Source organism: Wickerhamomyces ciferrii, contig 00183 (assembly GCF_000313485.1).
Source record: "Wickerhamomyces ciferrii WGS project CAIF00000000 data, strain NRRL Y-1031 F-60-10, contig 00183, whole genome shotgun sequence".
NCBI classification, from domain to species: domain Eukaryota; kingdom Fungi; phylum Ascomycota; class Saccharomycetes; order Phaffomycetales; family Wickerhamomycetaceae; genus Hansenula; species Hansenula ciferrii.
This window is the reverse complement of record NW_011887557.1, coordinates 1-25,650: the sequence shown is the minus strand read 5'-3', so window position 1 is coordinate 25,650 and position 25,650 is coordinate 1. Positions and strand designations below refer to the sequence as shown.

Here is a 25,650-nt window from a genome sequence, read left to right as displayed (position 1 = left end):
ATACACAATATAGCTATAAAATATCATCAAGATTAGGATAAATTAATTCACAATTCTCTTCATTCCATTCAACCCAATCATGTAAAAATTTACAACCTTGATTAATTGTTTCCATATCACCAACTATACATAATTGTCTTTTTGGTCTTGTAATGGCAACATTTAATCTTTTTTCATCTTTTAAAAATCCAACATCTTTATTTAAATTACTTCTAACTAAAGTTAATATTATAACTTCTTTTTCACGACCTTGGAAACCATCAACTGTTGATATTTCCACACGAGGCCAATCATTATGTATCAATTTTTTTAAAAATGAAACTTGTGCATTATATGGTGATATAATACCAATATGTTCTTCCTTAACACCAGATTTCAACAAATGCTTTAAATGAAATTTAACAACATATGCTTCCATATCATTAAATTTTGATGGAATTAAATCATTATGATCTGAACTATCCTTTTCAGGGAAATCCCCTTGGGTATCATACCAAATTATTGGGAATTCTGTATAATCATTTTTTTCAACTTCAGGGAAATCTGTTAATAAAATATTTGAAACTGATTCATCAGCTTTTAATTCACCTCCATAAAGAACTTTGGAGGAAAATTTCATTATAGATTCATTCATTCTATATTGAATATTTAATAAATTTTTAAAAGAATCTCCATATATGGAAACTAATCTATCAAATATTGTTGTTGATAATATCCTTTCCACTGATGGATTATTATCTATTTTAATAGTTGGTGATAATTGTTTATTATCACCTGCAAGGACTAATTTCTTAACATTTGATCCATAATGATTTATCAAAGGAATCCAACATTGTGGTTCTAAAGATTGAGAAACTTCATCAATAATTATTGTATCAAAAAGTTTTAACCCAGGTTGATGATTATATATTGATAATAAATCTCTTGAACTTGATCCATGTAATGTTGCCATTATAACTTTTGCTTTTAATATAACTTCATGAGTAACTGTTTTTTCTCTTTTTTTCAATTCTTTTCTTAATTCTTTAACTTCTTGCCATATAGATTTCTTTTCTTTATAACTTCTTGTTTTTTTAATTTTTTTAATAGTATCATCAATCTCTTTTTTAATATCTGCAATCAATTGTCCAGAATCACTTGTATTAGTGACAATATCTAAACAATGTTGTAAATTTGAATTTAATAATCTTGCAGGATGACCAATTCTTAATAATTCATCACCTGGTAATTTACCATTTAATCTTTCTAATATAGTATCAACTGATATATTTGATGGACCACAAACTAGGACACGTTCACCTTTGGATACTAGTTGTAAAATGAGTTCTATTAAAGTATAAGTTTTACCCGTACCTGGTGGACCATGGATTATACTTATAGGTGAATTTAGTGAGAAATTTATAGCGTTTTTTTGGGATTGATTTAAGCCATCATTAAAGAATTTGATTTGTTCATAACTTGATTCTAGTTTTCCAGCAGAAGGTGGTGTATAGCTTGTTTCATTTAATAAAATTTGTAATAACTCATTAGGAGTTTCAAGTTCAGATAATTTCCTCATTGTTGATTCCATTCTTTTATAAGTTATTGAATTTGAAATTTTAACAATCCATAAATTATCATTAATTATATTCAAGATTTTCTCTTCAGATGATTCATCAACTGTTATTACAATTGAACTATTTGAAAGTCTTGTAACAACACCTTCACAACCAAAATTGGAATCTGAATCATCATTATTTTTACCATTTGATTTAACCTTCTTCTTTGTTGAATTCGAGCTTGACATCTTATCAATTTTCACAATATCACCAGTCCTTATATCACCAGCAACTATTGAATCATCTTCATGACCACCTAAATCATTTTTCAATTCAATTATAGTACGACCTCCAAGACCTGTTTTAATACTTTCAGTTGTCAAGTTTATGATTGCCAAACCTTTTAAAGCTAATTTCTTTGGTGGTAAACTGTTTAATAAATCTGAAGTTTGATCTATATCTGCGTTTCTTTCTAGATCAATACATTTTAGAAATTTCTCTGATAATTTCTTGTTAGACATTCTTTGTGGTTATCTTGTGATCTTTCGATAGTATAAAAATTGTTTACAATTCGAAACATTAAAAGTGCGAAATGGTACTTTTAAACCTTTGATCATTTGAGGATTTCATTGAAAAACTCGAAAAAGTGAAATAGTACCACCAACCAAGAAATTAAAGCTCATAAAAGCTTCATTTCATTACGCACCTAAGAAGCTATATATCCAACAGATTCCTTGCCTCAAATAATCATTTCTATTCAGAACATTAATATGGGTTGCAATATTTTATAAGTGTTTAATATTCGCGAATTCAAAACCCATATCTACAATTCTTTCAATATTTATAATAATTTGTATATATCTAATTCATAATCAATATGTAATCATAACATTTTGTGTTTGAAAGTTTTCTTTGTAAAATTTTGGATATAATGTATGCAAATTTTGTTTGTTTTAAAATTAAAATAATTGATGATAAAAATCTCAATTACTCTACATAACATTAAGATCACCAAATTTTTCTTTATAACCTGGTGCAGACCATTTACCTTTAGAAACCAATAAGTTAACTTTGTCATCAATATCTGGTCTAACTTTAACAATATCATCAACAGTTAATTGATCAAATGGTCTAGCAGCATCAATGTTAGCTAAAGTTTTTTGTAAATCAGCCAATTCTTTAGCAACAACTTCTTCAGTAGCAGTAGCATTTTCAACAGCTTTAGCTTCGAAAGCATCAATTGATTTTAATTGTTTAGCAACATCTAAAGTAACTGGTTTATAAGAGTTGAAATGTTTTTCAATTTCTTCAACAACAGCAGAGTTGTTTAAAACAGATTTATAATGAGCAAAATCAACTTCAGTTGGTTGATTTTTCAATTCAACAATGTTTCGACGAGCTTCATCGTTTCTCTTTTTGAAAGCAGTTAATGAAGCAGCAGTTTGACCTGTTAAACCAAGTTTTGAAACAACTTTAGTCCAATCTAATTTTGAAGCAGCAGAAGCACGCTAAAATATTTGTTAGTATTATTGATACATCAAGTCAATTGGAGAGGATTGTCTTAAACAGATGGAAAGCTGGATCTTGTGTGTTTTAGAGATCAATTGGAAAAGTTAATGATTTCAAATGAAAATTAATTGATAAAATTCTTTATGGGTGTCAATATGAAATCAATAATTATCAAATAATTTCAAGGAAAAACCAATATTAATCAATCAATCAAATTGAAACTAGTCTGAAAACACTACTCAACACTTTCCTCCCCCTTCAAATCATACAATTCTTCATCAATTCCATTTTTCAATATTTCATAACAAGACCGGTCATAAACACCCCCATCAACACAACCCAATTGAACTCATCAACCACACAAACAACTGTCCTATTCCAATGATCTCCTTCTCTTCTCTGCCTGACACAACACTTACTAAAGCAGACATCTTATGAATATTGAATATAAATGAGTAACTAATTGTACACACCTTTTAAAGGTTTATATTAGTATCCCTTTTCCCAACGATGTTTTTTGCAATGGTGTTTTTTCATTGGCGAGGAATTCGCGACCAACCATTCATTTCCGCGAATTGGAAAACTAATTCATAGAACCAATTCGCGTATTGCATAATCCGTGCACCACTGCTTTCATATTTGTACACCCATACACCATTCGGAGTTGGTGATTACATCATCAATATCAGCGGAAACCCAATCCCTTCCGCGACTTTTCTTAAAAGTTATGATTCATTATACTACTGATTTATAAATATACTGGAGCTGATAAAGATATTAAAGGTATTGTCATAGGTTCTCTACTAGGTGTTTCTTGCTTTAGGACTATAAGGATGTCTGGGAATATTGAGGAGGTCCAACCAGAGACTGGACAGTCAGGTGCTAAGCAGAAGAGAAGATCCAATATCGCGTGAGTATTAAATGTGAATGGTATTAAATTGCATAACCGTTGAATGAAGAATAACGGTTTTCATAGGTTGAAGAGATTACATATATATACTAACACTTTACTATAGTTGTGTTAGATGTCGTCGTCGCCATATCAAATGTCCTGGTGGTGAACCTTGTGCCAAATGTATTCAGTCTAAATCTGCTTGTGAATATGTTGAAGCTGATAAAAAAGTTGTTGTATCAATGAAATATTTACAAAAATTACATGATGATGTTTCAAGATTGAAAAAGGAAAATACTAATCTAAAATCATCAATTAAACAATATAAAAATAAATCAAATAATAGTGCTGATGGTGGATCTATCGGTAATATAACTTCTGATAATGAAATAACTCCAACAAGTTCAACAACTTTAGATAATTTATTTGAATCTTCAGATGTTGATACTATTTTATCTGCAACCTTTTCAAATAATACAGCTTCAAATCATCCATCTCAACAAGCAAATACTACTTCTAACAATAATGATCAACAAACATCAGATCATCATGATGAAGTTGTTGCACCATTTGTTGATCAACAACGTCAATTAGTTTATTCAAGAACTGGTGAAAAATTTTATGTCGGTTCTTCATCAATGACGCTATTTGGTATTCAAGTTCAAAATATGTTATCAGAAAATGGAGATCAAGATCTTATAAATGCACCAAATGCACAAAATTTAAGTAATACTGAAACTGTCTTAGAGAGAGAAGGTAATGCTTATAGAATCATGTTGGGTAAGACTAAAACAAGACCTGGTATCTCTGTTAATTTTACATTACCTTCATACTCATATGCAATGTTATTAGTTGATTCTTTTATTCAATATAATGATGGATGTTTTTATTTTTTCAATGAAGGTTTAGTTAAAGAAAATTTAAGAAGAGTTTATGAAGGTTTAGGTACAGATTCTTCAGATTCAATTATTGAAACTATTTGGTTTTGTAAAGTTTTATTAATCTTTTCCGTGGGTGAAATGTACTTGGGTACTGCAAATAATATTGATGGTAAAAAATCTGCAGATGCAAAATTACCAGGTTCTGGATTTTTCCATCAAGCTTCTGAATTATTTACTGGGTTATTCGCATCAGGTGCTATAGATAATTGTGCAAGAGAAGGTGGTATTGAAGTATTATTGTTATATGCCTTTTATTTACAAGTTGCCGATTGTACAGTGGCTTCATATTTTTATTTTGGTCTAGCTTTAAGAGCTTCTTTAATTCTAGGGATGCATGTTGATGCTGATAAAAGTAATGTTTCTCGTTATGAATTAGAACATAGAAGAAGATTATGGTGGACTGTCTATATGTATGAGAGAATGTTAAGTTCTAAAGCTGGTTTACCATTATCTTTAAATGATAATAGTATTGCAACTGAATTGCCTGATGATTTTGATATGTTTAATCCTCCACAAGGTTGTGAGCATTATATTTTCCCTGAAGCTGAATATATTACCAATTGTATCAAAATTACTCAGATTAATGCTAAAATTTTATCATGTTTATATCAAAAACAACCAAATAAAAATATTTTACCAGTTTTAGCAGAATTAGTTGGTCAATTAATAGAGTTTAGAGAACATCTACCAGAATTTTTGAACCCAGATTTCACTTCAAAAGATTTACAAATTTCAAGATTGGCAACGAATATTCTTACTGAATTTTTTCAAGGTATGAATTTAGCAGTTAGACCATTATTATTTCATTTTGCTTCAAAACAATTGAAAATCAATAAAACTTCAAATAAATATATTGATTTAAATGATTATTCAAAGTCAATCATAACTTTATTTAATTCTTCATTCCAAGCTTCAATAAATACCATAAGATCCCTTTGGGCTTTAATGCCAGAAAATATGGTTGCATTATTTGGTTATTTAGATCGTGAATATTTATTTACATCGTCTGCAACATTAATTTTATTCAATGCAGCATTTGGTGTTCATCAAGCAACTTATGAACATTTAGATCATGCTTTACAAATATTCACCAAGATGAGAAATTTAGGTAATCATCCATCTGCATTAAGAAGAGCTCAATTATTAAAATTAATGTCAACTTTAGATTTTAATAAAATTATGCAACCATTAATCTTGAAACATACTGATAATTTCCAACCAACTCAATTTTCAAATACACCAGTTCCATCATCATCTAATTCTATGAATCATAATTCAAACTTAGATGGTATTCCATCATCTTATAATCATTCCAACCTAAGAAAAGATCATTCAATTTCTAATTCTCCTGTTCAACATTCAACATCAGCAATACGACAAGGAGATTCAGGTCAAAAAAGATTAAAAATTGATAATATGATTGATTCTAAAAAATTAAGTAAAAATGTTGATAATGAACCTGTTTTACATGATGCTGAGGGCAAAGTTTCTTTAGATGCTATTCATATGTTACAACATGGTACTGTTACAGAAAATGAAAATGAATTATGGAAGGAAATTTCAAATGAAGCAATGTGGTTAGGTCCAATTGGTGAAGTTTCTGAAGAGTTTCAATCATTGATGGATGATTTTAATTGAATTTAAATATTCTTTTTAAACATGTAAATATTCTATATATTGTCCGGTTATTACTGTTTTTTGATATTCAATTTTGTTTTCTAATGTACATTATAAGTGTTATATATATTACGTTGTTTTCAAATGCTATATGTAGTATGCAATTATGATTTTTTCAATTAATCATTCTTCAGTATGAAGTCTCTTGTTGAAATTCGATAAGTCACCATTAGCCCAGTCTGCGATTCTTTTTTTACCTTGACCAATAATGGAATATCTAACACCCAATTCTTTTAAATTTAATAATTCTTGTTCATTGGTTAATTTACCTTGTGCACTGGTTAATATCTTACCATCGACGCTTTTTTCAGAAATTTGTTGTTCTAAAAATGATAATCCACCATAACGAGAAATTAAAATATCTGCACCATCTTCAATGTTTTGAACTTGTTTAATAAAATCATTAATCAAAAATTTTAATTGAACTGATGTATATGGTGAAGTTTCTAAATTTAAAAACCATTCATATATATTCTTAGATCTTAATAATCTTGTATCATCTTTATTCTTAATACCATTGTTAATACCTTCTAATAACCAACTAACTTGTTTATAATAATTATTAGAATCATCATTTGTAGCTGAGACAACAGTTATATCATTAAATAATGGAATCTCATTTTTTCTTAAAGTTGGTGATTTTAAAACCCATCTGAATGCCTTTTCATATAACATATGACCTGGATTTACTAACAATGTGGAAATTTTAGAAATCATTGAGAAAACTAATGGTGAAAATGCCTTTGTTGTAACCTTTTCACCACTTTCTTCATCAACTTTCTTGAAAGTGAATAAGATCTTTGATAAAAATAATTCAAAAATATGTTTATCTTTGAAAGTTGAATTTTCTTTCAATGAACTTAATATGGTGGTTAAAATACCAATTGTAACATTAACTAAAACTTCATTTTCAGATGATAAATTCATTAATAAAAATGGGAACAAATCTGATTCTATAAGTGTTCTCATGTCAACTTTTGGTAATGCATCAGGTTCTTCTGTATTCACATTTATCAATTCATCATCATTTATTATTAAAAGTGATAAAAATAATGGATCATATGTCTTTGATGATGAAGATGATGAGCTAACAGATTCATAAAATGAATTCAACTTCTCCCAGTTTGAAGACCCACTTGAACTTAATGAAGGAATTTCAGCATGTGATATAGTATAATCTTTAATTGTATTTGTGATTTGTCTTTTACTTAAAGTAATAATGAAACCCTCTTTTTTCTTTTCTAACAATTTGGTTTCACCAACTAATTCAGATTCTTCTTCAGATAATGTGTCTAGAACTTCCCAAGTGAAAACTGTGTCAATCCAAGATGAATTCAATCTTGTTTCAATTCTTTCCAAAATTCTATATAATAAAAGATCATCAGCATTTGGTGTACCTCTATAAAATGTTAAGAATTTTTCTTGTAAAGCAATAGTAGAGTTTTTAGAGACATCGAATTCAAATAATCTCCAGATTATCAATGAAGTTAAAAATCTAGATCTTTGTGATGATTTTTTAGATAATGCATTATCATCATTGAATGCAATTATTTGTAATAATTTGTTGGTATCTAGTGAATTTTTATGTGAAACTGAGGTGACTATAGCTGATAATTCTAATGCTGATTCATCAGTTGACCATTTTGTAAAAATGACTTCCAATAATGTATTCAAATTCGACTTGTTCGTTGATTGTATCAAGTTTGATTTTAATAATAATGATTTATAACTTTCAATAAAGCTACTGAAAGAGTCTGGTAATTCGTTCAACTCTGCAAAACCTTTAGTGATGTATAAAGAAGCTTTATTAGCCCAAGTTTTGATAATAGTATCATCAAATGAGCCAAATGCTTGAACCGCTTTAGCAACTTCTGAAGTATATTTTTGGTTGTTTTTAGTTAAAGAATATTCTATCACTATACCTTTTTCTTCTGATGATAATTGTAAAGATGGATGATTCAATATTTGAAGATAGCTATCAAATGAAACCACGCTGAAGTCTTCGTTCTTTATATTTTCAATGGCAAAAGTTTTAGCAGTATTGACTAATTCGGACACTAAAGATTCATCAGATAAGCTTGCTAAAACTTCTTCTGAAAGTGATGAAAAGACAATAGAGATTATAGCAGCATTTGATTCTTTTTGAATATAAGCTAAAAGTTGGTCAATTATTTTTCCATCTTTGGCTAAACTTCCAAAAACTTTTAATAAACTGGTATTTGATGAAATAACGTTCAATAATGACTCAACATCATCATACTCAACTTGACTTTTCAAAATAAAATCATTGGCAAATCCAGATAAATGATCATCACGTAAGAATCCGGCAATCAATGATGACTTGATGGCAGCTCTTCTTGATAATAATAGCGATAGTGCTTCAGATTTGACCAAATCTGAACCGTTCTTCACGACTTGAAGTAATTGATCGTTGTTCAGAGCCCAAAGTGAAGCAGCAATAACTGAATCATCATTACCTTCAGTTAATTGATTCAAAGTTATATCTTGGAAATCACGAGTATTGAAATTTGGCAATTGAGAAAAGATTTCAGCCAAAGTACTAGAAATGAATGATTTCTTTTCATTAGATGATTTTTCAGTGAATAATGAAGCCCAGTATTTTGATTTGGAAAATTCAATAACTTCATCTGAATTACCAAAAAGGTAATTACCAATCTTTGTTAAAATTTCCACGATACTTTGTTTCAAACCATTGTTGTAGTTCAACTGATCATCAGCAAAAATTTGATTCAATCTAAATAAAGAAGCAACAATATCCAAGTGGGAAGTAGGAATTTTGGAAATATTTTGTAATTTATTAGTTGAAGCAGATGTAATAAGTGTGAAATATGAATAATCCTCGTATCCATGAAGTGGATTTTCTTTTGAAAATGATGGTTGAGCTGATAAGGGTAAATATTCTGATGCATCACCAGATATTTCAATGGTGCTTAAAAGTTTGGAAATCGCACTTGAAGATTCTCCAGCAATGATAATATACCTTAAAAATATCAAAAACCATTTAGATGTAAGATCATAAGGTGTAGTTTTATCAACAAATTTCCATTGTTCAAATAACGTCATGACTAACGGACTAACACGGTCATTTTCATTTGAAGAGTCCAAGTATTTAAATGGTGATCTAACACATCTGGAAATGGATTCATCTAATAACTTCCAAACTTTCACCAATTCATCATTTGATGACCCATCTGAAGTTTGTACCACTCTTAATGAAGCAACTAATAGTTGAGTTTGATCAGCATTAGCAGATTCTTTATCAAAAATGACAGTTTGATTAACAAGATTACTTAATAATGTGGTGATTTTTGATGATAATGAAGATGTTGAAGATTCATTTGATGATGCAATTTTCAATAATGAAGTGAATAAAGAAGTTGATTTATCAGTTTTATTCCACCATTTAACTTGTGAATTTTCACCTTCTTGGAGTTGGAAGAAATTATCTAATAAAACAAAATCAATACCTGTTAGTTGTGATTGATTGATGATATCAGAATAAGGTTTGGAAATTTGTTGAGATAAGTTATAATTATCAGATAATGTCTTGATATAACCATTAATTATAGTTAAAAAGATCAATAACAACAGCTTGTTGTCACTCTTTTTGGTGTATGTATCAGTGAATGTAGTAACAATTGTTGAAATTTCTGGTAAACTTAATTTGATTTTGGAAATTAATTGAGATGAATGTTCATTCCATCCCTTTAAGCGATAAAGATTCAAAAATTTCTCCAATTTCTGCAATGAAGTAACAATAAGTTGGGCTGATAAATGTCTAATCATAAATGAGTCTGATGTAACACATCTTGACAAAACAGCTCTATTCAACACGGATGGAACAATCAATTCTGAAATAACTTCAACAGATGGTGCAGTTGTATTTGCTTCATCTGAGATATCAGTTGGGATACCAGTGTTTATCAATTTACTCAATAATAATGTTTGACCTAACCAGTATGATGATAATTTTGGGTCATGAAGACCTCTTGAAGCCAAATAGTTGACAAAAGGTGGTATTAGTTCTGGTGTATGTTTCAATATCTCAACAGTTGTGTTTAGTTGCAAATCATCATCCCATGGTTTCATACTTGTAATTAAAGAGTATAGTAATTTATTATGAGTCTTGAAACTTTTACCATTAACTGAAATAGTACCATTTGAAGTGTTGTTCAAAAACCATGTTTCATCATCATTAAATTTCAAACCATATTTGGTATCTGTAGCAATGGAAATAATAAATTTATCAAACATTGATTTCAATTCTTTATCCTTTGTATAGTAAATTGGTATAAGTTTAGTGATATTCCAATCGTTGAAAACCTTTATCTTTGTAGCTTTCTTGAAACTTTGTTCCTTGATAATCTTTTCATCCCAAGTAGTTAATGTAAGAGTTATCAAACTATTACTATCAATCACACAGATATATTTGAACCAATTCACTAGTAATTTATGATTATTTGAAAGGAACTCTTTTCTCAAAAATGGAGCAGAATGCTTAATTATGTTTAGTAGCAACCTTATCATACAATATCTTATAGATAAGAATTCTTTTTCCTTTGTAACTTCAACGTCAGATAATTCTGTCTTTGTTGGATTTAATAATTTTGGTAAAACTGGTAAACTGAAATCAAACAATGCAACAAAATCATCTAACAATGCACCATTCCTAAAAATAACAATTTCATTTATAAGTCTCAATACTGGATTAGTTAAAGAAGCTCTCATACTAGTCAAACCTCTATAAATAGTTTTAATATAACTTGTCAATATTTCTTTAATTATTTGAACACCATTTTCATGAAATTCATGATTCCCGCTTAATAAACTCAAAAGTTTTGTGATTGTAATTGTTGAGCTTGTAAATTTCTTGTGATCATTAACTTGTGCATAATATGACCAACTACTGATAGCTTGGTTCCCAAATCCTTTAGCAAAGAATTCAGATATTTGATCAGTAGAATCATCCTTCAAGATGGCATTAATCTTGTCGAAAACACCATTATCAACCGACGCTGCAGCTCCATTTGCTGGAGGGACCCATTTCTTCTTCTGGTGAGTCTTGTTATCCGACATCTTTCTTAATCTTTGTAAGATGAGAATACTGCTTCAAAAAAACCAAAGAATTCATGTTACCATTATAATAATATTTGTTTATGCATATAAAAAAAATTTACCAATGGATTACATAAGCGATGGGCTTCAGAAGGATTTCGCGAATTTCTATCTATATTATACAATTTTAACTCAATTTTATTACTAATTCATCATAGCTAAAACGATCCTATATATAGTTGTTGGTGTTAATTTGGAAGTGTTTTGGGGGTCTAGCATATGCAATACAACCTATGGCTATACATTCACTACAAATCTGGTTTATCAAAAGAAAGTTTTCGCATATAACAATTTCTAATATTCACTTATATGAAAGCTGGTCAATTTGCCCATTAATTACTTTCCTATGGTGACTTCTATTTCGATTGATCAGAAACTTGAGTTCTTCCATCTCTAGTCTGTTTTCTTCAACTTCTTTATTATATTGTTCAGTGGCAGTTAATGGGCGATGTTTTTCCACGATTTGATGCTCGTTTTGGTCATCGGTTGTAATATCTTTAGCTCTGGACATGGATCTTGAAGTTCGTCTGCTAATGGCTTTTGTTGAAGGTCTTGAAGGTTCATAATATGTTTGTAAAAATGAAGAAATCCTTTGACTATTTGTATTCTCATTATCCACACTGGCAAAATTTGCAACTATGTTATGTTGTATTGGAGAACCTGAACCTGAACCTGATAAAGGTTTAGATGTTAAATCACCACTATCGGCTATTGAAATATCAACTCTTGTAGAACCACTTAAATCTTCGTCATTTTCAATTTTATTTTTTAATTCCACAGCATCAAGAGTTTTTGAATAAAGTTTATCAAATAATTCTAAACCATGATCATTCTGCATAATTGTTGTTGAAGAATCTGAGCTGAATGGATCTTCATTGAGTGTATCCTCATTAGAGACTGGTTCAAATTTGGATTCCTGTGTTTTAGAACTTCTTTGACTAATCCTTCTAGATGGATTACGTCTAGTTTTTGTAAACTCATCTTCATTTTCTAATCTCAAAGTGTCAAAGTTGGATTCAGACGGTATCCTCTTAGATCTTGCACTGAACTTTCTGGAAATTCTTCTTCTGATAGAAGGTTCTTCTTCTTGATCATTATCATTTTGGGCATTATCGATAACATCATTTGGATTCTTTTCGATGATTGGATCAGCTACTTTAATTGATTTGGATCTTCTGAAAGCATCAAAGATGCTTGCTCTTCTTGAAACATGAGTAATTTCATCCTTATCTGGATCATCATCAATTAAATCATCTGTGTCTTCAAACACATTATGTTCTTCCCTATACCTTTTGGCTATATCGTACGGGTTAAAATATTCTGGTTGTGATCCATCATCTTTTGCAATAGAACTAGACTTTGGTGATTTTCTCAGAGGACTCAAGGAATGTAACAGTTTAGAAACTTTTTGATGAATAGTCAGTGGTTCATTCGTGGTGAATTCTAGTGGAAGATTATCCAAATCATCCATAAGTCTATCATATCCTTCGCCACTAGGCGTCATGTACCTTTGAGTTAATGTTTCCTTAACATCATAGACAGAAGAGGTATTAGCAGCTTGTTCAACTTCTTCGTCTTCGTCGCCTTCTTCTTCTTCAGCATCTAGTTCCTTGTCTCTTCGAAAAAAGTATCTGATAGTTGATCTTCTACTACCAAATTTATTTGAATTGGTTCTTAAGCTTCTTGAATTTTGATTTTTATTTCTTCTGGATCTCCAGGTCAATCTAGTTGATTTTAGTGGCTTTAAATCCTCCCCATTGACTAGATTCAAATCTAAAATAGAAGATTCATCAGAGTGTAACTCTCTTTCAATCACTCTAACATTGCTATAAGGTTCTACCTGTTGATTTATTATCAATGGATCCCTTCTAGTTCCTTCCTCCTCTGGGTCCACCTCTGTGGTTTTCTTGAATAACTTTGTAAAAAAACTATGTCTCTTAGATCTTACTCTATGTACGCTTGGTGCTTTATCAGTTGTAGTGGTCTCTATCTTATTATTTGAAAAATGTTCATCAAATCCAGAATTGATATATGGTTCTTTAGCTGATGGTAGTCTCAGAGCTTTACCAACATAATTATCCTCATAAGTATTTTCAGATACTTCATCATGTATCTTTGATGGTTTAAAGAACCCCATATTGATAATTCAATTTAATTTGATTGTAGTTTCAGCTGTATAATCTTGTGGTAATAAATCAGCTACTCTATTGGAAAAATAGCAGTTATAAAATTCGAATAGCTAGTAATGTATAAAATAATCAAATTGTAAATGAATGTAAGTAGCTAAAAGTATCAAGAAAAGAATGAGCAGCTCCAGCCCTTAAAATAAGTCAGCTTCACCATAAACATTAGAACCAAAAAAAACTCTCCAAAAATCACTCATATCCAAAATTTCCTTTTAAATCCATCCTAAATTTCTGCGTTGTTTTCTGTTTATTTTCAGTTTTGTGGTACGTGAATTAAGTTATCTTCTCAAAAAATTAACTTGACGCCTTTTTGAAATGTAAACAAACCGTGTTAAAATGACAGCATAATAGAAATTTTTCGCGTTTCCATTATTTCAATTATGTCATTTTAGCAGAATCAAATCTTTGAAGTTTACTTGGAAAGAGTGAATGGCCTAGACTTGAAGATGGCAACTCTAGAGAAACGTACTGTACTGGAACTCAAGAGGCTTTGTACTAATTGTGGTATCCGTAAGTGTGTGGGAAATTTAAAGATTATACTGACCTTGAGTCTAACACGAAAACTTCACTATAGATATCACTGCTGCAAGGAAATGTGATTTGATATCAGCAATTAATACCAGCTTTCAAGATAAATCTATATTTCAGAGAGTACCCATCAATAAGAAAAATTTCAACATTATCTCAATCGATATGGGTATTAGAAACTTTTCTTATGCTAGACTTCAATTAGATAAAACATTACCTTTAAATAGACCACCAATCATCAAAGAATGGACAAAGTTTGACGTTAATAATTGGGCTGATGTATCTCGGGATGCAAGTTATGAACCAACAAGATATGCACATATAAGTCATAGAATCATAAATGAAATTATATTTGATTCTAATTATGGTTCACCAGATTTAATATTAATTGAAAGACAACGTATACGGTCTGGAAAAAGTAAAAACGTCTTAGAATGGGTGTTCAGGGTCAACATGTTTGAAAGTATGTTACATGCATTAATATATTCAAAGACACAGACCGAGAAGCTAGTAAGTGATACAATGATCATCCCATCAAGTCCTTTGAAGATGGGTAAATTTTGGGAACCTTCAAGTGATGGAAAATTAAAGAATAAAGATTCAAAGAAGTTCAGATTAATCTTAGTGGAAAATTGGTTAAAGAACTATGTTAATGGCCCGTCACCAGATATTCCTTTTGCAATTTCACCAGGATTGATAGACTTCAAAGAACTCAACGCCACTAAATCTAAAACTAAATGGCTTTTCCAAACCATCATGAAGAACTCAAGGTTTAATATTGAACCTAAAGATCCACAAGCTGCCAAAGATGTTCAAAAAGGTGATGATTTGACTGATTCTCTTTTACACTCATTAGCCTGGCTGAAATGGGAGAAACAGAAAATGATACTAAAGATGGAATTCAGAGAATCAGTAGAAGCAGCTATGAAGACTAGTGAAGATATGTATGAGTCTCATGTGAAAGAGATGGATCGTATATTAAAGAAATCTGAAATCAAGCCTGAGATTGCGGATAAACCAAAGAAAAAGCCTAGAAAAACTAAAACTAGGAAATCCAGTACTGAAAAAACGGATTAAACTATTTAATTAACACAATATTATCAAGCTTTCCCTAAAAGCCTCCTCTTCTGTTCATGTTGTAGCACAAGTTTATCTATTTCATCAAAATTCGCGAACCTTTTTCTTATACTAGATCCGAAATTTGTGGACACCAAAACAACAATTCTATGACACGAACAGGCTTCAATCAGTACAAATCCCCAATTACACAAAGATAAAATGAATCTTAGATTGCAATTAGCTCAAGTGTTGAACCTCTTCTATGTGGTGACCTCGGCCTACATGTTCTGGAAGGGTCTTTCAGTCGTTACAAACTCATCATCTCCAATCGTGGTAGTTTTATCAGGTTCTATGGAACCAGCTTTCCAAAGAGGTGATATTTTATTCTTATGGAATAGAGATGAACAAGCTAAAGTTGGTGATATTGTTGTTTATGAAATAAATGGTAAATCTATACCTATTGTCCATAGAGTCTTGAGAGAACATCATAAGTAAGTTGAATTAGGCTTAAAATAACCATTTTAAAAGACATGATACTAACATTAATGATTCCTTAGTGATAAAAAACAATTACTATTAACCAAAGGTGATAATAATCCTGTGGATGACTTAGGATTATATGCTTATAATCAAAACTACTTGAACAAACAAAAGGATATCGTCGGTACTGTTAAAGGGTATTTCCCAACTGTTGGTTATATTACAATCTTATTAACAGAAAATCAATACTTCAAATATGGTATTCTAGGGTTAATGGCAGTGTCTTCGTTGTTGTCAAAGGAATAATGATATTTTAGCTACAATATTTAATGAATATAAATAAAATTTATGACCAAATTTGTAAGCCATTCTCTATATTTAAGCAAATGATCTAAACAAGTAGTATCAATAATCTAATTCTTCCACCGGTGGCTTTGGAGACAATGCTCTTTTCTTTGATTTTTGTTCTTCTCTTGCCTTTGAAGCTTCTTCAATAATTCTCTTCAATTCACGTTCTTTATTAGCTTCAAGTTCAATTTTTTTCTCTTTCAATCTTGTTATAAATTTTTCAAATGCAATTAATCTTGTTCTATCGTCTGGTAGTTCCAAATATTCAGGTTCTTTTTCAATTTTTGGTTTAATATCTTCCCACTTAGTTTCGATTGTAATTTTTGGATTATCAAATTTTCTTAAAAATGATCTAAAATCTTCTTGTAATCTTCTAATTTTACGTTCGTATGCAAATTTATCTTTTTCTTTTTGTTCTTTGATCTGTTGTAAGATTCTATCATAAATTAATTCAATTGTATCTTCATCATAATCTTTAGTTTGTTCATCTTTTTGTAAAATTTTGATTAATTCTGATTTTTGTTTAGCTAAATCAACATCATCTTTAACAACAAAATCATTATGAAGTAATAGTTGTTCCACGATATCTTTCTTAGCTCTGACTAACAATTCTTCTTCATCAATAACATCCCAGAATAATTCAATTGGATTCGAACCCATTCTTCCTAATAACCCAATAAATCTATCATCTTCTTTAATTAAAGAAAAAACATCACTCCATTTAGTATCAGCTCTTAATAGACCAGTTTCTTTCAATTCCGCTAATAATGCTTTATATTCGTCACGAGCTTTTCTGTCATGTCTATAATTTTCCTTGGAAATGTTTTGAATTCTTTCTTGTTGATTTGTTTGTAAACTATTTATGTTCTCTAAATAAATATTTATAAGATCTAATTGATTTAATACTTCAAAATGTTTATTTTGTTTGAATCTTGTATCAGATTTAATAGAATTGTGAGTTGATTCCCAAGTTGAACTTAAATTTAGATTCATGGTCTTGAAATATTCATTTAATTCTAATAAAGCTTGATCTCTTAACTTTTTGTTGGCTTCTTCATGTTCTCTTCGTAGTCCATCAACGAAATCTTGGAAAGTTTGCTTTTTAACTTTTTCACTGATAACAGAATGTGCATAAATTGGTTCATCTTGTATTAATCTTCTTGCAGTTTTCCATCTTGTATAATATTTAATTGATCTTGTACTATGTAATAAACCTAAAAATGCTTCTTTAAATTTCTCTATAGAATTATTTTCCTTGAATAATTCTTCTTTGGTTCTGTTGTTTAAATATGTTTCGAAAAGATGTTTCTTCTCTAAAGAATCTTCAACTAACCAATATCTTGGATCTTTAATGAAAAATGTCATAATTTTACCAAAGGACCATGTAGCATCAACTTCATTTTCTCTAAGCATTTCCACAAATTTTTCATTTGCTGTTCTAACATCCCTAGCTTTGATATCAGAGTTGAATAATGGTGATGTATTATGATATTGTTCACTTGGATCTATGATTGATTGGAACCCTGTCCCATTGTTTATATTTATAGCAGCTGCATTATCTTGATAGTCTTCAACATCTTTAGCAGCTTCTAGCTCAGCTTGAATTTCCTTGGGTATTTCCCATACAGATTCTTTTGTTTTGGAGTTATAATAATAAGTTCTACCACCTTCAGCAGAAAATTGTTTCCAGTCAGTTTTAGCTAATAATTTTTCCAATGGAGATTGTAACTCTTCAGGTTTTTCCCACTTTGTCTCCTTTGTTTCGGCGTTGTAATAGTAAACACGTCCTTCTTTGTCCTTAGCCTCACTCCAGCTCATTATATTGCTTTATTTTATTGAGAATTGTGCAAACTGTCCAAATGTTTCAATATTGGTCCTTTCTTTACAATAGCATACATCAATATAGAACCAGGCCCACTAACTATTTTCAACACCGGGTAAATTTTATTTTCGCGAAAATCGCATTTGTTAGTGATCCCGAAAAGCCAATATTGAAATCTTGAAACTTTGACAGCAAAACTCAACAATTGATAAGCCAAAATTACACTCAATTGGACTGGTTTCAGTTAAAATGGTATGTTATATACTAAGTTTCTGACTTAAGGGGTCATTACTAACAAAAATTGTGTCAAATTTGGGCATTTTCGCTAGCATTAAGGATCTCATAAAATGGTGGAAATGTGTCCAAATAGGAGGTGTTGTATGGGAATTTTATCAATATAGCACTTTACACAATGAAACATCATTAAAATCCTTGCTATGTGAGCCTAGGACACATCGAATACAGTCACAATCACTACGTCCTTATCTATCTGCCGTTAGAACTTCTTTAACAGCTGCCTTATGTTTAGAAGATTTCGCATCACAAGCTGTTGAAAGACACAATAGACCAGAAGTTGAAGCAAAGTAGGTTTTTCAAGGTTTTTTTTGATGATTTATGAACTGCTACTAACACTTTAATTAGTAAATCACCAGAAGTGTTATTAAACCCAATGGTTATTGCTAGAAATGAAAATGAACAAATATTAATTGAACCATCTATAAACTCTGTTAGAATATCGATCAAAATAAAACAAGCTGATGAAATTGAACAAATATTAGTCCATAAATTTACAAGATTTTTAACACAAAGAGCTGAACATTTCTTTATTTTAAGAAGAGTTCCAATTCAAGGCTATGATATCTCATTCTTGATTACAAATTTCCATACTGAAAAGATGTTGAAACATAAATTAGTTGATTTTATTATTGAATTCATGGAAGATGTTGATAGGGAAATCAGTGAAATGAAATTATTCTTAAATGCAAGAGCTAGATTTGTTGCTGAAGCTTATTTAACTCCATTTGATTAGAATTGAGAAATGAGTTTCTGGAATTATTATGTATATTATTAAAAAGAATTCCCAGTGAAATAAAGAATTCCCAATGAAATACTGAGATAAATATGAACTAAATTGAATCATGATTAACATCACATCGTAAAGAAAGATTACCTGATTCTAAGGATCATATTTGGTTCCGGATTAGTCTTTCTCCGTAAACCAATTCGCGCGTACTTTGCAAAATGCAACCTGGAAAAAGTATGACCCGAAAAGAATCTGGAATATCTGGATTCTGAAACCCTTCGAAAAGTTTCTCCACAAATTCACAAATTTTGAGCATACTTCACCAATAATTGTCGAGAATCCAGATTGTACAAGTTTATAACTCGGAATGATATCCTATTAGTTGCGGCGCTCTCGCCTTATGCAGTATTTTAGAAATTGTTATTACTGAAGATATTTTTAGGGGTGAACGCCTAAGGGTAAAACATCTCGACCGTCAACAGAACTTCTGCATCGAGTATAGGTCAATCTATTCCCAAAACGTACACCTTGAGGCAATCAGCATTCGGGACTTTTCCATAACAAGAGCTTTGGAGAGAGGAGAGAGTGTTTCAATTCAAAGGCTAGGTATAGCTAATCTTGTTACCAAAGTTCAAAGGTCATTTATGAAGTTACTTATGAAGTTCAACACTTGGTCATATTACTCTCTATTCACTTCCTATTTTCAACAGATTCATGGCATATGGCTTCAATCTCTACTCAAAATTACAGTTCGTATTTTGGTTATCTAACCCCCAGTTTGATGGTCTTTATATCACCATATATCACCCACCCTCTTGGCCACTGGCACAGCTATATGATTTCCCCAGGTTACCTGTTGAACTTCGGGAATATTTAGTATACTCATGATGCCATGATGCCTAAAATCCAGATGACAAAATATTACAAAGCCATACGATGCTCAAATCTGGGGTGATGAAGATCCTCAAATAGGTGAACTTTGCGGAGCAGGATTAAAGATGGTTTTTCAAAGATTATACGATTGGTTAAAGTGCCAAATGTCTAATATGTTGATCTTTGCTGGCCGGTCAAACTTCAAGCAGTTGCATCAACAAGGTTTTACACTAAAAAGACATTATACGAATGGGTATATCAATAATTGTTCTATATTTCCCCGAGAAAATCGCCATGAATCATCACAATGAATCTTTTATTTAACCGGGAGTCAAACAATTCATTCAGGTATAAATACTAATCAAGATCTACATTTACAGATTCGAAACTCAAAACAGATCTAAAACGCTTCAATAGAATAACACTCACCCTATTATGTTATTGACATCTTGTCTTCAGGTTGCTGCTGTGCTAAGCATAGTATCAGCATCACCAATGAGTGATTCATTTTTCAAGGCAGAAAGTGATCCAAATTATAATGTTGTTCCATTTTATCCAACTCCACAAGGTGGTCGTATTGAAGATGGGAAGTGGCAAGCTGCTTACCATCGTGCAAGACAATTAGTTGATCAAATGACTGTTGTGGAAAAGGTTAATTTAACCACTGGGATAGGTATGTCAAATGGTCCATGTTCAGGTAATACAGGATCTGTTCCAAGATTGGGTATAGAGTCATTGTGTTTACAAGATGGCCCATTATCAGTGCGTAGTGCTGATTTAACAGATGTCTACCCTTGTGGTCTTGCTGCTGCATCTTCATTTAATAAAGATTTGGCTTACGATCGTGCTGCGGCTATTGGTAGAGAATTCAAGGAAAAAGGTGTTGATATTTGGTTAGGTCCAGTTTATGGTCCAATAGGTGTTAAGGCTCAAGCTGGTCGTAATTGGGAAGGACATGGCCCAGATCCTTATCTTGAAGGTGTGTTTGCGTATTTACAAACTCTTGGTGGTCAATCTCAAGGTGTTATTCAATCTGCAAAACATTTAGTCGGTAATGAGCAAGAACTTTATAGGCAAACTGCTGCTGTAGCAAATGCTGCTTTTGGAATCAAATATAAACATAACAACACTAATGAGCTCAACTCTGAAATTGATGATAGAGCTATTCATGAAACTTATTTATGGCCCTTTGCTGAGGCTGTTAGAGCCGGTGTTGGTTCAGTTATGTGCTCATATAATAGACTAAACGGTACACATTCTTGTGAAAACTCGCATTTATTAAACTATTTGTTGAAGGAAGAATTAGGGTTTCAAGGTTTTGTCGTTACTGATTGGACTGCCTTACATTCTGGTGTTGAAGCTGCAATTGCAGGTTTAGATATGGATATGCCTGGTGAACCAAAATATTGGGGCCCAAATTTAACTGCTGCTGCTTTGAATAGCTCCGTTCCAATTGATAGATTAGACGATATGGCTACAAGAATCTTAGCTGCCAAATTTGCCATTGGGGTTAATAATCCAGATGGTCCAAATTATAGCTCAAATACTTTCAAAACTTTTGACTTTGAATTCTCACCACAAAAACAAGGTTCACAGATTCAAGTTAATAAACACGTTGATGTCCGTACTGATGAAAATCGTGCAGTTTCATTGAGATCTGCTATTGAAGGTATTGTTTTATTGAAAAATGAAAATGAAGCATTACCATTGAAAGGTGAAAATGGTAAGCAAATTGCAATTTTAGGTCAAGCTGCAGGTATCGATTCAAAAGGTGCAAATTGTGCATTTGAAGGTTGTGCTGATGGTGCTGCAGGAACAGGTTATGGTTCAGGTGCAGGTACTTTCAGTTATTTTATTACACCAGCTGAAGGTATTGGTCGTCGTGCTCAAGAAGGTAGATTTTCATATGAATTCATTCCAGATTCTTGGGATCAAACTGCTGCTGTTGAGGCTGCTTCATACGCTGATGCTGCTGTTGTTGTTGCTAACTCTGTTGCTGGAGAAGCATTGGGTGAAGTTGACGGTAACCCTGGTGATTTGAACAACTTGACTTTATGGCATAATGTAATTCCATTGATTGAAAATGTTACAAGTGTAAATAACAATACAATTGTCATTATCACTTCTGGGGGTCATGTGGATTTAGAACCATTTATTGAAAATGAAAATGTCACTGCAGTTTTGTTCTCCTCTTACTTGGGTCAAGATTATGGTACTGCTTTAGCTAAAGTTTTGTTTGGTGATGAAAATCCATCAGGTAAATTACCATTCACATTTGCCAAAAACATTGATGACTATGTCCCATTAATTGACAATATTACTGTTGATGAACCAGCTGATAAATTTGAAACATCAATTTATGTTGATTATAAATACTTTGACAAATACGATAAACCAGTTAGATATGAATTCGGTTATGGTCTTTCTTACTCAAACTTCACCTTGAGTGATATTAAAGTTGAAACAATCAAACAATTTTCAGAAGATCTTGAGGCTGCTGCCGATTATACTGAATCATATAGAAACGAAAATGTCAATTTGAAGGCTGAAGATGCAACTGCTCCAGATGATTTCACCTTAATTGAAAATGTTACATATCCATATATCAAAGATACATCATCTATACAATCAAATGGCTCATATGACTATCCAGAAGGTTACGGAACAGAACAATTAAAGAGTCCTGCTTCATTGGCTGCTGGTGGTTTAGGTGGTAATCCACAATTATGGGATCTTGGTTATGTTGTCACTGCTAGTGTTAAAAACAATGGTCCATATGGTGGTGGTTTTGCTCCTCAATTATATGTTTCATTTCCAGATTCAGATGAATTTCCAACTCCTCCAGTTCAATTACGTGGGTTTGAAAAGGTCTTTTTAGACAATGGCCATAGTCAATCTGTGTCATTTGAATTGACTAGAAAAGATTTGTCAGTTTGGGATACAAAATCACAATCTTGGAAAGTCTTAAGAGGTGATTATAAGTTTTATGTTGGTTCTAGTTCAAGGCAATTGGATCTAGTTGAAACAGTCACCATCAACTAACTTTTCTTATAAATACCCTTTAATTCAATCTTTTTTTAATTCGTTTTCGTGTGTGTCACTTTAAATGATACACAATCTTCTCCCAAATTCTACTATATCGTATAGCTCAACGTATATTAAACTGGTTCAATGTATGTCTTTCATTATTTTCAGGCTAATAATTGCTTGACCCGTATCATCAAGTATCTGCCAAAATTATTATATATATATATATATGATTCTTGATCTTGTACTGCATGGGATATTTGACTAGTTAAATTAAAGCTTCTTTTCATAATTTTGATATCGAGTCCACTATATATTATACCATTATACCACATACACATCCATTGCGATGGATTACACACCATCTCATAATCCGTTACGATTGTTCCATAGCGGCGCACCACTTATTCCGGTTGTATCTGATATATCATTTCGTTGATCTTCTATTCAAGTTTCACTCTCGACTCTCGAGTCTCAACGTCTCAACTAATTCTCATGAATTATATGATCGCAATAAAATATCTTGCATGATTCTGCTTACTCAAATATGTACAAATATCAAATACTCGTACAAGGCTCAAGCTATTAACTTAATTTAGACTATAAATGTCCCAAAAGGATCAAGACAAAATTTAAATGCTTATATCATTTTGAGTCATGAGTCGCAGATCTGCGACCTGCGTTCACCTCCGGCGGAAGAATTTCTGGGGTAAAAAATTAAAATTTCTGAGAAATTGGAATTTTTTGAAGTTCATGATTTAATTAACCACGCGCAAAATTTTCTCTTTCAAATTCAATCACAAAGAACTCTTGAAAGTTGACAGTACAATGGATATTCTTATAGGTTTATCTTTAAAATCTAGAGATTGGCTTAATCAAGACGTCAAGAGGTAAAATGAACTACTGCTCGTTTCGTAGTTCATGAATCATGACCAAGTTGTTTTAGTAATCAGTTTGCAAACAAGGAAAATCACAATCCTAACCCTCCAATCAGCAACTCATCATCTACTATATACGCGCAAGTCCCACAAACTTGTTGCAGTGTAACGGGGTGTTATGTATAACGGATAAAGGTTTAAGCTGCTAATATAATGCAGATCCAATCATATAAGCTTTAAGCTTTAAGTATACTCGGGATGTGATGATCCTTTACTACAAATTGATGATGAAATGATGAAATGTCCCAAATCTTAAAGAACTTAATGCACCCATTGTTTACACATTTGTTAAATCTGGAGAAACTTGATACCCATGGAAGATCATGGACCGTATAGTGGATCTATTTTAGAGTATAAATATCATGAGAATCTGCTTCATATTCACTCATGAACGAGCTCTCAAAGATTACAAATCATACAATTCAATAAATAAAGAAAGATGTTGGTTCAATTGGTGCTATACATCAGTTTACTATCAAGCTTGATTTTAGCATCTCCTGTTAGTGAAAATTACTTAGATCAGGGTTTAGATCCAAACTATGTTTCAGATCCATTTTATCCAACTCCTCAAGGTGGTCGTATAAATGATGGGAAATGGCAAGCTGCTTATCATCGTGCTAGAGAATTAGTTGATCAAATGACAATAGCTGAAAAAGTCAACTTAACAACCGGTATTGGTAGTGCAATGGGACCATGTTCTGGTAACACCGGTTCAGTTCCACGTTTAAACATCACTTCAATCTGCTTACAAGATGGTCCTTTATCTGTTCGTTCTGCTGATTTAGTCGATGTCTTCGCTTCCGGTCTTGCATCTGCATCTTCTTTTAACAAAGGTCTTGTATATGAACGTGCTGCTGCTATCTCAAGAGAATTTAGAGACAAAGGTGTTGATGTGTGGTTAGGTCCTGTTTATGGTCCAATTGGTTTAAAAGCTCAAGGTGGTCGTAATTGGGAAGCTTCAGGTGCTGATCCATATTTAGAAGGTGCTTATGCTTATTTGCAAACCATTGCGGGTCAATCTGAAGGTGTGATCCAATCTGCAAAACATTTTATTGGTAATGAACAAGAACACTATAGATTTGCTAGAGATCTTGAAGAACCTCAATTCGGTCCAGTTGATTACAATCATACTGTTACTGAATCTTTAAGTGCTGAAATTGATGATAGAGCCATCCACGAAGTTTATATGTGGCCATTTGCTGAAGCTGTTAGAGGTGGTGTTGGCTCAATTATGTGTTCTTATAATAAAGTCAATGGATCACACGCTTCTCAAAACTCACATGTCTTGAATTATTTGCTTAAAGAGGAATTAGGATTCCAAGGTTTTGTTGTTAGTGATTGGAGGGCTTTATACTCTGGTGTTGATGCTGCTATTGCTGGATTAGATATGGATATGCCAGGTGAACCAGAATATTGGGGTGCTAATTTGACTACAGCTGCCTTGAATGGTACATTGCCATCAGACAGATTAGATGATATGGCTACTAGAATCTTAGCAGCTAGATTTGCAATTGTTTCAGATGATTCAAAAGAACCAAACTTCAATTCAAATACTTTTAAAACTTATGGTAATGAATTTTTTAGTGTCAACGAAGGTCCACAAATTCAACTCAATCAACATGTTGATGTTCGTACTGATGAAAATAGAGATGTTGCATTAAGATCTGCTATC

At 31.6% G+C, this 25,650-nt stretch overlaps 10 protein-coding genes across 10 annotated transcripts; 5 read left to right on the top strand and 5 right to left on the bottom strand.

Annotated features, from left to right (window-relative positions):
* Positions 1-13: 13 nt before the first annotated feature.
* HCS1 (ATP-dependent 5'-3' DNA helicase HCS1) lies at positions 14-2,059 on the bottom strand (the record flags this gene model as incomplete). Its single annotated transcript, XM_011274666.1, has 1 exon — positions 14-2,059. The coding sequence occupies one exon, from the start codon at positions 2,057-2,059 to the stop codon at positions 14-16; it is 2,046 nt and encodes a 681-aa protein (XP_011272968.1).
* Positions 2,060-2,530: 471 nt separating this feature from the next.
* ATP7 (F1F0 ATP synthase subunit d) lies at positions 2,531-3,478 on the bottom strand (the record flags this gene model as incomplete). Its single annotated transcript, XM_011274665.1, has 2 exons — positions 2,531-3,046; positions 3,467-3,478. The coding sequence occupies 2 exons, from the start codon at positions 3,476-3,478 to the stop codon at positions 2,531-2,533; spliced, it is 528 nt and encodes a 175-aa protein (XP_011272967.1).
* A 703-nt stretch (positions 3,479-4,181) lies between these two features.
* Positions 4,182-6,518, top strand: PUT3 (Put3p; the record flags this gene model as incomplete). Its single annotated transcript, XM_011274664.1, has 1 exon — positions 4,182-6,518. The coding sequence occupies one exon, from the start codon at positions 4,182-4,184 to the stop codon at positions 6,516-6,518; it is 2,337 nt and encodes a 778-aa protein (XP_011272966.1).
* Positions 6,519-6,680: 162 nt separating this feature from the next.
* URB1 (Urb1p) lies at positions 6,681-11,654 on the bottom strand (the record flags this gene model as incomplete). The annotated part of the gene is made up of 1 exon (XM_011274663.1): positions 6,681-11,654. The coding sequence occupies one exon, from the start codon at positions 11,652-11,654 to the stop codon at positions 6,681-6,683; it is 4,974 nt and encodes a 1,657-aa protein (XP_011272965.1).
* A 340-nt stretch (positions 11,655-11,994) lies between these two features.
* Positions 11,995-13,830, bottom strand: BN7_4749 (uncharacterized protein; the record flags this gene model as incomplete). The annotated part of the gene is made up of 1 exon (XM_011274662.1): positions 11,995-13,830. One exon carries the CDS (start codon positions 13,828-13,830, stop codon positions 11,995-11,997), a length of 1,836 nt encoding a protein of 611 aa, XP_011272964.1.
* Positions 13,831-13,962: 132 nt separating this feature from the next.
* Positions 13,963-15,484, top strand: CCE1 (cruciform cutting endonuclease; the record flags this gene model as incomplete). Its single annotated transcript, XM_011274661.1, has 3 exons — positions 13,963-13,972; positions 14,291-14,371; positions 14,454-15,484. 3 exons carry the CDS (start codon positions 13,963-13,965, stop codon positions 15,482-15,484), a joined length of 1,122 nt encoding a protein of 373 aa, XP_011272963.1.
* A 201-nt stretch (positions 15,485-15,685) lies between these two features.
* Positions 15,686-16,252, top strand: SEC11 (signal peptidase complex catalytic subunit SEC11; the record flags this gene model as incomplete). Its single annotated transcript, XM_011274660.1, has 2 exons — positions 15,686-15,957; positions 16,024-16,252. The coding sequence occupies 2 exons, from the start codon at positions 15,686-15,688 to the stop codon at positions 16,250-16,252; spliced, it is 501 nt and encodes a 166-aa protein (XP_011272962.1).
* Positions 16,253-16,351: 99 nt separating this feature from the next.
* On the bottom strand, positions 16,352-18,112 carry PRP40 (snoRNA-splicing protein PRP40; the record flags this gene model as incomplete). Its single annotated transcript, XM_011274659.1, has 1 exon — positions 16,352-18,112. The coding sequence occupies one exon, from the start codon at positions 18,110-18,112 to the stop codon at positions 16,352-16,354; it is 1,761 nt and encodes a 586-aa protein (XP_011272961.1).
* A 674-nt stretch (positions 18,113-18,786) lies between these two features.
* ARC19 (Arc19p) lies at positions 18,787-19,146 on the top strand (the record flags this gene model as incomplete). Its single annotated transcript, XM_011274658.1, has 1 exon — positions 18,787-19,146. One exon carries the CDS (start codon positions 18,787-18,789, stop codon positions 19,144-19,146), a length of 360 nt encoding a protein of 119 aa, XP_011272960.1.
* Positions 19,147-20,448: 1,302 nt separating this feature from the next.
* On the top strand, positions 20,449-23,055 carry BGL4 (beta-glucosidase family protein; the record flags this gene model as incomplete). The annotated part of the gene is made up of 1 exon (XM_011274657.1): positions 20,449-23,055. The coding sequence occupies one exon, from the start codon at positions 20,449-20,451 to the stop codon at positions 23,053-23,055; it is 2,607 nt and encodes an 868-aa protein (XP_011272959.1).
* Between the last annotated feature and the right edge of the window lie 2,595 nt (positions 23,056-25,650).